The sequence below is a fragment of the Megalobrama amblycephala genome, linkage group LG3 (assembly GCF_018812025.1).
Source record: "Megalobrama amblycephala isolate DHTTF-2021 linkage group LG3, ASM1881202v1, whole genome shotgun sequence".
In the NCBI taxonomy this organism is placed as follows: Eukaryota; Metazoa; Chordata; class Actinopteri; order Cypriniformes; family Xenocyprididae; genus Megalobrama; species Megalobrama amblycephala.
In genome coordinates, this window is record NC_063046.1 from 47,563,692 (window position 1) to 47,577,271 (window position 13,580).

The window sequence follows — 13,580 nt, forward strand, 5'->3', positions numbered from 1 at the left end:
CTTACGTTGATGTAAAGAGCTATTCTGTACTTCATATCAATGTGTCAAGCAAAGAAAAGGGATTCATACAAATTATAGTCTCAGCCAGATCTATATATTCTATAATCTCAAATATAAGCTTTATACTAATCACTATCATCACTTGTATTATTTTGAATGGGAGAAAGAGCAACGCTCAATAAAACGGAATAAGTCCCGCCTTCTAATAAGAGCCAATCGCCGATTTTTAAATCGAAATTCATCGCGTCACTGCAGTGGCCATTAGAAGCTCCGGTTCCTATAGAAACAGTCAGATGCGCACCTCCGAAATGAGGCACAAAGGGCGCTTATTTAGGACTGTGCATGCACATTAGCTTTATCCAGCCTGAAAAATAAAGTTTTTTGTCATGATTTGAGCGTTTAGAAACAAAATTTATGAGACAGTTGTCAGGTTTCATTGGTGATTTCAAATATGAAATTTAATGACAAACGGCTTTGGAGAATTTGATGTTTCCCCTTTCAAAGAGAGGAGCTGCACTTGGATGCCCGAGAAGCGTTTCAAAGATGGCCGCCGAGTGAAATGACTTGTCTTAAAAAGAATTTTATTACAATTGCAGAGCTCGTGCAAACATATCAGCATTGCTATGAACAGATGCTTTCTTAACTGCTATTTTCTCACTGCTGTCATTTTGTTTTTGTGTTTATTTTATTGATTGAGAGGAAAGCGCGAACCACATGTGGACGGCGCCTGGATATTCGTCAAAACACTAAGGTATTTCAAACTTTTTTTTCATTTCTTTTTTTCTCTCCTTCATTTCTAAGCAAAGAACGAAAAAGAATTTCGCTGCGAGTATATCGGGGCAAAGATATCGTGTTCAGTCTCTTGAACATTACTGTGCACGCGTGCGAACACGAGCAGCAAGTTGCTGGCTGCAGTTCAGTTAACGGCCACCGGTGTCGCTAATAACAAGGGTTTCTGAATTCTACATATAGCCCCTTTAAACAATCTGCAAAACATAAAATTTTTGTTTTTTTTGCATATTTGTTACAGGTGTAAACTTGAATGATCCTACAGCACATTTCATTTCATTTCCAAAACAAATTAGACTGAGTTCGTAATACAGTCATATACTGTATGAGAGTGTAAATTATATCCCATGTGTGTGTTAATGATTAAAGAAGGAAAACCTGGAGTCTAACAGAGTTTAACAAGGTCTAACAAGATGGTTGAATCAGCCCTGATGTCAACACCAGCACCCAGAAAAGAGAAGAGTTGGATTTGTAATTGCACATAAGTGCAGTTGTTATGCATACATGAGGAAGTACGGTAGCAGAGGATTACCTGTAGCACGCAGTGCAGAGGACACACACTGCAAGCAGTAGACACCTGTCCAACCGTCTCAGGACATGCGCGCACACACACACACACACACACACACACCACAGCAAAAACAGATTTGTATACAGAGACAGACAGATGGACAAACTGCCATAAACAAGCCCCCCACCAGCAAAACAACAGATGCAAAAAGCATAAGCACCACAAAAAAGCACACCTGCAAACATCCGGCACTGCAATAAGAGTATCAGATTCAGAGTAACAGAATCCTATTAATTTTCATATTGGAAAGTAATTAAATTAGTGATCATAATGTTCTGTGTAAATGATCACCAGGGACTGAAGTTAATTTAATGGATTTAATGATGGTTAATAGTAAACATGTTGGTAGAATGGTGGAGATATCCCATGCAATGCCAAATGTCCATGCCAATCCCATAACAGCTGAATCATTTGCATTTCTGAAGGAAATACTAGTGCTTGCAAGGTATGATTAGACAGAGTGATAGATAGATAGATAGATAGATAGATAGATAGATAGATAGATAGATAGATAGATAGATAGATAGATAGATAGATAGATAGATAGATAGATAGATAGATAGATAGAAACTGTAAAGAAGAAGGAAGCAAAGAAGATGAAACATTTCAGCATGGTGATATCTTGCAAGCACTGTAATGACCGGCTGCTGAGTTTATCCTTTACATTATGATAAACAAAACTGCAATGCCTAATCAGGTCTCACCTGACATTAAATAAATCAAACCCATACTAGCTTAAAAATGAAAAACACTGTACATTCCACTTCTAATAACTGAATAAACACCAGCCATACAAACAAAATCAGATTTGTGTAGAAGTATAGTCACAGTACATGAGTCATGCAAAACCATCCTCAGTACAAACAGTACTAATACCATCTAATAAAACATACTATACAACATTTCATCAAAACATTACCACAGGTACTAAAAGAACTAAAATGAAATCCAATTCTTTTACACAGTGCTTCTTTTAGTGTCAAAGTTATACTCTTAACTTTGGTAATGTTAGCGGTGAACTAATATTGTAACACAGTTTTGGAGTTCCCAACAAAACCATGATATGCTATTAAAACATAGTGCTATTTATTAACATTCAGTGTTTCTGTATGTTTTAAAGTGCTTTATCAAAGTGCACAAATCCACATACCGTCCTTTTTAATTCTCTGTTACACTCAGTTTTCCTCTGTTATGTCATCTAAATGTACAGCTAGTTAATTCTGACCAGCTGATGCCCGACCACTTAGCTGATTCTTAATGGTTTGAAAGCTTTTCTTAGTGTGTCCAATCACAGACCCAGTCCCCCCACCACCACAGCCCTGCCCCTCAGAATGACCTGATGGAGTGCCGTCCATCTCCCGCATCTCCTTGTTCATCTTGGCTATCCGGAGTCTAGAAGGAAAACAACAGTGGATGAGATGTTAATCAAGTTATTAGCAGGAAGAACTTCATCAAATGTACTGTAAGTGAATTAGTGGCGTTTTCAGCTGATACTCTCTATCTATCCAAGACTACTTACAGCGTGACGATGTCGGCGTTGGCGTTATCTATGGCTATGCCGATTGGGTCCTTATCTTCGATGTCTTTTGCGTTGTAGTCCGCTCCTCTCTTAAGAAACAGACACACCAACCTATGACAGCACAGAGACACGTTAAATCAGGGATCGGCAGCCATTTTGTCATGAAGAGCCATTTTTAGGTTTTCTAGTTAATCACCGTGATTCCCCCCAATACACATAACCATATTTGAAAAGTTCATAACAGCTTTGATGATCAAACATGACTTGATCTATTAAAAATGTGCTTATTTAATTGTTAACAGAAATAGTACTGAACTTTAAATATTTCTGAAGCAGTAATTTTATTTTTATTTGTCAAAATCCTACAACTTTGTTTGTTTTCAGGTTTAAATTAGATTTGAATAACCGATTTCCAATGTGACTCTACTTAACCCCACTACACGTGAGTACGAGTTTGCTCGTCATCTTCGCCAACTGACTGAAGCAATTCATTTAGGCATCGATAGTGTTGCAATAGAATTGCATAATTCCCAGCCTGAGGACGTAAACATATTCTTTTATATTTAGAATGATTTTAGAACTATATCTTTATCATTATCGTTATCGTCCTAGGTGTGAACATACCTTTAACTTAACTTTCTTAAAGGGTTAGTTCACCCAAAAATGAAAACTCTGTACCCAGGTGAAGAAAAGTACACTTCTATAATGTACTTAAAGTGCTCAATTTTCGTGCACTAATTTTGTACTTAATATACTAAAAATTCTTCTTTAGTACTTCTTAAGATCATCTTAAGAACATCTAAGTGTACTCAACTGTGCTATTTTGAGACCGCATAAAATATGAACTAAAATGTGCTTTTAATATACTATCTCTGTATTTAAAAAATATTTAGTTACCACTTGTAGTACACTATGGGTTCAAATGTACTATAAGTATCTAAATACATTTTTTAAATACAGAGATAGTATATTAAAAGCACATTTTAGTTCATATTTTATGCTGTCTCAAAATAGCACAGTTGAGTACACTTAGATGTTCTTAAGATGATCTTAAGAAGTACTAAAGAAGAATTTTTAGTATATTAATTACAAAATTAGTCCACGAAAATAGAGCACTTTAAGTACATTATAGAAATGTACTTTTTTTCACCTGGGATTAATTAATTACTCACGTCAGAACTCATTATTGGCCGACGCTGTTCACATAGCACGACGCATACATGTAATTGTGTGAGCGCTCTGTGAAGAGCATCAAAGGTTTCTTTTTACAATGGCTGCATCCGAAAGCTTAGGCAGCTGACTTGTTGCTTAGCTGCCTTATCAGGCAATGACTTAGAAGGTAGCGTTTGCGCACAAGGTAACTCACAAAACTAATTTCGGACAGACTTCTGTGACAGAGTAACGGTTTAATGATCTACAACAAAATAGAGTGAGTTTTGGTGATAACTTAAGGGAATTTTTATTTACTATAATAGAAATCTCTTGCTAGAAATGAAATCTAAAGTGAGAAACGTTGGTCAAAAACATTTACACAGAAAGTGACCACCAACCGCAACATTCAGACGGCGTCACGGCATATTTATTTTTTAGCCCCAATGTCACGGAATGGAACACACAGGATTGTGGGATATCATAGGCAGCGAAAGAAACATCTATGCTGCCTTCAAAAATTGATCAGATGAAGGTATCTCAGGAGAAGCTAAGAAGTGAAGCAAACAATGGATTTGGTTGTGCCTTGATGTCTTCCTACCTTGGAATGCATCATCCGAAGGCAGCATTTTTCAGTTTTCGGATGCAGCCAATGTGTTTTTGAAGCATTTAGCATTGTAGCCAATCACAGACATGTTTGTTGAGTGTGTAAACACAATGGCCAATCAGGGGCTTTTAAGTAAGTCAAAATATATGCCAGAGTTCATTTAGAGCGTGAGTGTGTACTTATTTGAACAATATTTGAAGGCTACATGCTAATGTTTTAATGCATTATTTACTTATAATTATTAATAGCATTATTATAAAATGAACTAATTTCATTAATTTAATTTTTTCAATTATTTAATTTTAAAAATTGAGAACCAGAGAACCATGAAATTTTACTGGTCTTGGTACCAACTAGTGAAATGTTGGTACTGTGACAACACTGCTTTTGAGTCTTTTTCAATGATTCATTAAAATGACCTTTTAATGAATCATTAATTATAGGAGTCATTTGTTCGTAAATCAGATTACACTAGTTGTACTGTGTTTTTGAGTCACTAAAAAGAACCAGTTTAAAAGAGTCATTTGCTCATGAATCAGACTACAATAGTAGTGCTGTATGTTTTTGTATGCACCTAATCAAAAATCATACTATTATTTTGCATTCACATTCAATACAGACTGCAAACTCAAGTAAAATACGACTTAGGCCCTGTTTACACCTGGTTTTAATAAGTGTTTTGTCAATCCGATCAGAAGTGGACGACGCTAAATACAGATGTAAATGTCCATACAATTACCCACCCATAACCATAAAAGTGGTTAAAAGTGGACAAAAAGAGATGGATTAAAACACCAGGTGTAAACATGTATGTGTTTCCCTCATCTACTTGTGACCCGATCGACCAAAAGGCATCTTAATACCAGGTGTAAACTGCCTTATTTGCCATAGCTGTAGATTCAGCTGCGTTAGCACAGATTCAGCAGCAGGGCGCGCCACTGTTGAAAAGTTTTCCAGGAAACACTGGCAATTTTAAGAATCGATCTCAAGAACTTAACTGTTCAAATGAAGATCACTATTAATCGGGAAATCTATATTTTTTATCCAGCCCTAGTGTCTGTTTACCCTGTATGTCCCAGTATGGTAGCATGGTGTAGTGGTCCCCTCCCGTCCGAGTCCACCTGGTTAACATTAGCGCCATTCTGCAGAAGGAACTCACAGGCTGCCAAGGAATTCTGCAGAGAGAAATACACAGTAATTATTCACTGTAATACTCATGCAATACACACTCACAACATGAACAATGGACTCTCACACACACACACACACACACACACACACACACTTACAGCCAAAGCGGCTTGTATTAGTGGAGTTCTGCTGTCTTCAGCCACATTGACCCAGTTGACATCAGCGCCGTGCGCCAGAGCGTCTGCCATGAGAGGGAAATGCTGCATTGCCACAGATCGATACAGCAAAGCCCCGGGATGAAGACCACTCAGATCCTCCTCTTCATCATTGTCTGTACAATAAGGAGAGAGAGAGTCAGTAAGGAGTTTGTGTGGTCAAATGGATGTGTGAACATCATATCCGTGTGTGTATGTGTGTAACCTTTATGAGAGCTGGAGTTGTTCTTCATTATATCACTTGGGCTCAGGCCTGTAGGGGAAACATCAAGTAACAGCCCACTGATTAGATCAGTAGAAACTAGAACAGACACTTATTTTCATTGTTTCAATTTACTAGGGTAAATTGTGTGTTTGTGTATCAAGGTTCCAACAGTTTTGCGTCAGTTTTTATTTTCAGATTTAATATACATTTCAGTTTAGTCTGGGTTTATTTTTGATAGTAGCAGTTTAGTTTTTAATTTTATGAACATATTTCTGTTTAGTTATTATAGTTAAAGGGTCAGTTCACCCAAAAATGAAAATTCTGTAATTTATTACTCACCCTCATGCCCTTCCACACCCGTAAGACCTTCGTTAATCTTCGGAACACAAATTAAGATATTTTTGATAAAATCCGATGGCTCAGCGAGGCCTCCATTGACAGCAAGACAATTAACACTTTCAAACACCCAGAAAGCTACTAAAAACATATTTAAATCAGTTCATGTGAGTGCAGTGGTTCAATATCAATATTATAAAGTAACGAGAATATTTTTGGCGCACCAAAAAAACAAAGCAACGACTTATATAGTGATGGCCGATTTTTAGTACATTTATGGATCTTGAGAGAGGAAATGTCATTGCTGGCTATGCAGGCCTCACTGAGCCATCGGATTTCAACAAAAATATCTTAATTTGTGTTCTGAAGATGAACGAAGGTCTTACAGGCGTGGAATGGCATAAGGGTGAGTAATAAATGACATTATTTTAGTTTTTGGGTGAACTAACCCTTTAAGGAATCAGTTGAGGAACCAACAGATAAAATACACACTTTTGAAATATCCTGATATATGCAGGTTTTTCTTGACTGTACGAACTATCGTATTTACACAATAATCACAATCGTGGGAAACAACATATCGGCTCCAATGTATCTAATGCAATACGAGCACTGATCACTATAATAACAGCAATGTTTAAGATGTCATGTGACATTTGATTTACATTGAGTCAAATCTTTTAAAGTGCCCCTATTATGCTTTTTCAAATATTACCTTTCATGCAGTGTGTACTACAGCTGTTTGTGAAGGTTAAAGATCTGCAAAGATTTAAAGATCAATGTGCACGACAAATAAAGTTACTGTCTTCTAAAAGAAAGAATCGATTCTGAACTGCAGAAATGAGTTGTCAGCAATTTCAGTCTCACTTCCTGTTACAAACCAATGTAACAATGTAACACATTTGCATAATGCCAGCATATGGTCTTCATTGGCTGCCCATGAATGACGTCAACTTTGACCCTTAAACACTGTAGTTGTAGCTGAGACCTGGAAGAATTTGGTTTGTATTATAGACATGTTGAGAAGACGCTGGTTTCGGTTCTGTGCATTCACTTTGCTGCACTTCAAAAGGATGAGGACTCACGCTGGAGTTGATATGGAAAAACAATGCCATTGTTACTGTTTGTATGTGTATGCAAATACTGAGGAATTCTCCAGAGCTAAATTTGAATATGGCAATGGGAATTTTGTTTCTGACACACACACTGTATGCAGTAGACCAATCACAACAGACTGGGTCGTCTGACCAAGAGACTGAAACTTCAAACAAACTGTTTTGAGACCTGAGAAATGAGGTGATGTGCAATGTATATTATGAGAAAATTGAAGTGTTTTTTGACCTTGGACTCAAGGAAATCTATTGCAGCTGACCTCCAAAACAACATTAGGAACCTTTAAAATGGGCACTTTAAATACAAGAGAACACAAAATTTACTTAACTTAAAGTAAAAATGTATGAAATGCTCTGAGATGAATCAAATCACTGCAAGTTACATGAAAATTTGTTTTTGACAATGAATAGTGCTCTGCTGTGTCATAATTTGTGTCCATCTTTTATCAGTATCAGTAAATTTACTGGCATCTCATCGCCATCTGCATGTGGGTTTGTCTTCCTCCACACAGACACACAGGTCAGATTTTTCCATGTCAGTTCATTTTTTCGAACACTATTTTTAACTTAGTTGCATTTTAGTTTTTAATTTACTTTGCATTAATTATTTCATTTCAGTTTATGAATATATATTTAAACCAATAGTTTTCATCTTAGTTTTATTTTGAGTGCAGTATCTGAAGATAACCCTGGTGTGTACGCATTTCTATGCTGAACTGTAGCAGAGAAGCAAAAAGATAAATACAGTCTCTTGGTTCTTGGGTGCATGACTTTGCATGTGTATGTGTAAATTATAGCATATAATGAGTTTTTTTGGGCATATGTGTCTGTGTACCTGTGAGTCGTGGCAGAGTGGCTCGGTTGGGTTTGGGTTTGATGGGAGGGCGTGTGCTCGGTCTGTCCTGTGTGGTTGATCGGTTTCGTCGGGCACTGGAGCGCCGCAGGACCGTTCCTCGACCAGTCTCAGGGAGTTTGTGGATGAATTTCTTTTCTACATACTTAGAGCGAATCCACGACTCCTTATCCTGCCTGAGAAAACATATACTGATTATATATATGTATTCTAAACAATAATTTTAATGATGATTAGCACAGCAAAACACTCAAACTTATATTTCAATCATGACAACTCTCTGAATGAATTTAAACAGCATTAATTTATATATATGGAATGTACATAAGTTTGGTCTTGGCAGACTACATCTGCAACGCTGCTGCTGGATGATTGAGAATACATCTATAATGCACATGAAAACACTAAAGTGAATTTAGGCTGCTTCAAGGAAAAATAGGGTGAACACCCAGAGCATATCTAGACAGGTGGTGCTGGGGAAGGTGGAGGGCAAGAATAATCCCATGGTGCACTGAAATGAACTGATCCGATTCGAAGTCAGGAATAAATAGGTTACATAGATGGAACAAAACGGAATGACTTGACGACCAATTGGCTTTTCAGCTGATCGGAAGAGTTTCATGACTGATGATACTGGAATTTATAACTTTGATGCAATACCTTGAAAAACACTAATATTCGATATCATTTTTGATACCACAGGGAATACTGCCATATAGATATTTTAATATTATCTTATAATTTTTTTGATAATTTGGGTAATTTTGTTGCAATAGCTTACACACAGTACAACTAAATTCACAAAAAAGACAAGTAAACAGTCAGTAACAAAATAATAAGAAATAAACAAATTGCAACAATAGTACAAATAAATACAATAGAATAAAGAGATAAATTAAATAAATATGGCTTTAAGTTTTTCAGGTGAGTCTAACAGTAGTATTCGGGTAAGAAATACTATAAATTAAATAAAAATTAAATAAAATAATCAAATGTAAAATAACACTGGATATGCTTCATTGTAAAAATTAACTACAGATTAATGCTTACTAAACTAAAGTGATAAAAGTTATTCAGTCAAGAGCATTGAGTGATTTTCTCTGTCTTTTGTTCTTTGATTACAATGACAGACAGCAGCAGTAATATTAGGCTGCTGTCACTTTAAGAGCTTATGCACGGAACTATCGTTACACAACATGCGTTTTCTTTCTCAACTATTTACATTCCAAAACTGACTGTGCTCACATGAATACTCCCCAAGATGGGCATTTTGACATTATTTTGTGTGTATTTGACCATTTAAGTGCAATAAGTCACAGGAAAGCTGTTTGAGAGTTGGCTTTATGTGCGCGCCACTTATAGAGATCGGTGCGCGGCACAATTATGCGCAACGCTCGTGCCGAAATTCAGGCCCTGTAACACTAATCAACCGAAGCAAATGATTTCAGTGAGTGAGAGGCAGGTGTGTGTCAATTTGCCGTCAGACAGATGAGAGAGCGCAAATGCGCAGCTGGTATTGGTGTATTGATACTGCAGAAAAGAAGAACTGAAATCATTTCAGAAAGTTCAGTATCGATATGTCAATATTTTTGACAACACTAATACATATTGTTCACACACATAAACACTCACAGACACAGACATACATAAAACATATATACACATATATAAAACTGCCAATTATCTAGTACACTGCATTTACTGTACCTCGGACTAGAGGGGTGGGGCTTCTTGATTGTGATCTCATCAATACGTGCCTCATAGATCTTGTTAATGGCTGTGTTTCCTAACTCACACATGAGCTGAAGTAATATACAGATGAAGAAATAGATGGAAAGAGCAGAAATGGACAAAAAGAGGGGTGTGACTAAGTGCATAATTAAAAACATGTTTATTTCATATATAAATGTAAATGCTTTTCTTACTTTGACGAGCTCTGGCTCCCAAGAGTCCAACGTAAGGGACCGTACCTTTGAGAAGTGGACACCTAAACTCCTGCAAACACAAAACCCAATTCAGATGCATGTTCGTATGATATGTTATATAGTTGTGTGTGTTTGTGTATGTGTGTTACCTGTGTATGCCAGAGCAGGTAATGCACAGTGTGATGCCCAGATTAATAGAGGCCCAGTCGGGTCCAGGCTCCCCGCAGTCACAGCACTGTCCGTTCCCAGAGATAGCCTGCACCTCCTCCAGGGCCTCCCGACCAGACGTTTCCTGCTCCCCTGAACTCAGACGCACACTTCCCGCAGACACTGAGCTACAGCGATCTCTCTATTAAACACACACAAAATAACATTTTAGCAAATTCTGCTTGATTCAACACACCTATACTCATGAAATGCACTATAAATGTGCTATATTTAAAAACAAAGCTGATTTGGAAACATCCTGTTTGGAAACAGGTGAAAAAAAGGAAGTAATTTTTTTGTTCTAAAAAATGTCCTCTAAAATAAATTATATAGAAGTACTTTTACACAACATGCATTTTCTTTCTCAACTATTTATGTTACAAAACTGACTGTGTTCACCTGAATACTTGCCAAGACAGGCATTTTGACATCATTTTGTGAGTATTTGACCATTTAAGCGCAATAAGTCGCAGGAAAGAGCTCAATTTTAAAAGTAAAAATTGGCCTCTAAAATAAATTATATAAAGAATTATATAATATTTACATATTATATAATAAAACAACATAAATAAAAGTTTTTATATTTCAAAATATAAACATTCTTTAAAGAGCAGGGGTAAAGTTGGGGTTAGTCTCAGCTTCAGATTTCACACCCATGGACCGTTGGCTGAATGTTTGATGCATATGACACACAAAATAGGAAACACTTTAGGAGTTTCGAAGTCGTCATCTTATAGGTTGAATTCTGCAGGATTTCTGGGAGACGTTTGTGTTGCGTTCTTTAACGGTCCACCTGAAAACAAAGCCACCGTGACGTAAAACCCCCTCATGGAAGAAGAAAGGCGTCATGTGACAACGAGCGCTTATCAGGATCAACTAAACAATGGATTTTCAAAAGTATGTGAAGTATGTAAAGTTCAAGGCAAGGACTCTTTTAAATATGTCCAGGGCAGGCAGGAGTTACAAGCCTGTCTGTTATTGCAGGGACATTGTTACATTTTAACACGCTTAAACATGAACTGTGATTGGTTGCTTTACATGTCAGTCAGACGGCCTCTCTGGGTGATCTTTGGCCAATGAAAGCTGCGATGGATTCTAGATCTTCTGCTGTCAGTCTGAAGGTTTGGCTAAACAAGACTTGTCTGTATTTGGATTGTCACAATATCAAAAATTCAATAATTGATAACAATACCACTGAAATTTCATGTTTCTTGAGGCCATTTTTGATAACAAAAAGGAATATACTACTGAACACACTATTTAAAAAAAGTACCAAAAAAAGAAGAAGAAGAAGAAAAAAAAAAAAAAGAAAATTATCCCATAATTAACTCACCCTCAAAGCCATCCTAGGTGTATCACAATCCAGTCAGACATCCAGTCAAATACAATCAGAGTTATATTAAAAAATATCCTGGCTCTTCCAAGCTTTATAATGGAAGTGAATGGTACCTGAGATTTTGAAGCCCAAAAAAATGCATCTATCCATCATAAAAGTAATCCATACGGCTCCAGGGGTTAATAAAGGCCTTCTGTGAAGCGATGGGATTTTGTAAGAAAACTATCCATATTTAAAACTTAATGAACTATAATCACCAGCTTCCGGTAATGGCCGTACGCGAAAGAGTGATAAAACACCAAACACCAGTCTAAAACCAGTCTAGAAGTCTAAAACGAGAATTTTTAAAGAGAAATGTCGGAGGATTTTGATATAAGAGAAGAGGAGCTTGAGTTTGTTGCCCAGCCCTATTTGTTTGAACTGTGAGAGGCGTCTACTTTCACCTAAGCTTACGCTACTCTTACATCATACGATGGGTCAGAGGTCACTCTTCCGCCAGAACTCGACTTGCGTACGGTCATTACCAGAAGCCAGTGATTATAGTTTATTAAGTTTTAATTATGGATATTTTTCTTACAAAAACCCATTGCTTCGCTTCAGAAGGCCTTTATTAACCCTGGAGCCGTATGGATTACTTTTATGATGGATGGATGCACTTTTTTGGCCTTCAAAATACAATGCCCCATTGACTCCCATTATAAAGCTTGGAAGCTTGGAAGAGCAAGGATTCTTTTGAGGCTTGAGGGTGAGTAATTTATGGGATCATTTTCAATTTTGGGTGAAGTAACCCTTTAATACAACATTACTGAACAAACTGAAGTAAACAGTGAGAAATAAGCAAAATAAATACCTCTTAATAGAGTAGTTTGATTAATATTGATGACCATTTAGACAGTGGCAGGTCTCTTTGACTGCATTTGCAAGGCTTAACACATAGTTTTAATATTTTGCTATATATATGTGATTTCTTTGCCCCACCAGTTTACATTCTTTTAAAATAACTGTGTTGCCAAGTCTCAGGGCATTCTGACCAAGAAGCACATTTGAATGGGGCATGTAGCCACATCACAGCAAGATGGGATTATTCACATAGCATATGTGCATATATGCATGTGAATGCTGCAAAGCGAGACAGCAGTGAATACACAGGTATTCACTACTAACAATACTGTAAAATGATTGTCATCATTACATTATTTTTTATTTTAACTTTGTAGTTTTGACATTTCTAGTCAGTAGTAATACAATATTAGATTACTATAATAAGTAATATAATATATTAATAAGTAGTTTTATATAAATCCATAGAATTCGATGGAATGTCTGCACTTAGATATTCAATTAAACGTGAGTGTGTGTGTGACATACAGAGCTAAGAGTGTCATCTCTTCTGTCCTGGAATGCTGAGGCGATGCTGTTCTGGACAGCGCTGATCCAACTTTGCTGCTGTCGCTCTGAATCAGCCTGTAATAAACAGCTCCTACACAAACACACACACACATCCTGTCATCTGGAGTATGGGTTATGTACAGACTTGTCTAAATGCATTTATAGGACTGATTATGGTTAAATTGCAGCATGAACCCAAAGACTACAAGAATCAGAAAAATGTTGCATGCTCAAAA

The 13,580-nt window shown here is 36.8% G+C and overlaps 1 protein-coding gene across 1 annotated transcript in view; it reads right to left on the bottom strand.

The window, feature by feature from the left end:
- The window catches only part of acap1 (ArfGAP with coiled-coil, ankyrin repeat and PH domains 1), a 28,329-nt gene that overhangs the window by 1,120 nt on the left and 13,629 nt on the right, over nucleotides 1-13,580 (bottom strand). Inside the window, exons 14-23 of the mRNA XM_048185793.1 lie at nucleotides 13,324-13,435; nucleotides 10,562-10,761; nucleotides 10,413-10,482; nucleotides 10,195-10,289; nucleotides 8,470-8,663; nucleotides 6,187-6,234; nucleotides 5,925-6,097; nucleotides 5,701-5,810; nucleotides 2,880-2,990; nucleotides 2,697-2,752 (exon numbers count right to left, since the gene is read on the bottom strand). Of these exons, the coding sequence (XP_048041750.1) occupies nucleotides 2,697-2,752; nucleotides 2,880-2,990; nucleotides 5,701-5,810; nucleotides 5,925-6,097; nucleotides 6,187-6,234; nucleotides 8,470-8,663; nucleotides 10,195-10,289; nucleotides 10,413-10,482; nucleotides 10,562-10,761; nucleotides 13,324-13,435 (1,169 nt within the window). The remainder of the gene's footprint in view (nucleotides 1-2,696; nucleotides 2,753-2,879; nucleotides 2,991-5,700; nucleotides 5,811-5,924; nucleotides 6,098-6,186; nucleotides 6,235-8,469; nucleotides 8,664-10,194; nucleotides 10,290-10,412; nucleotides 10,483-10,561; nucleotides 10,762-13,323; nucleotides 13,436-13,580) is intronic.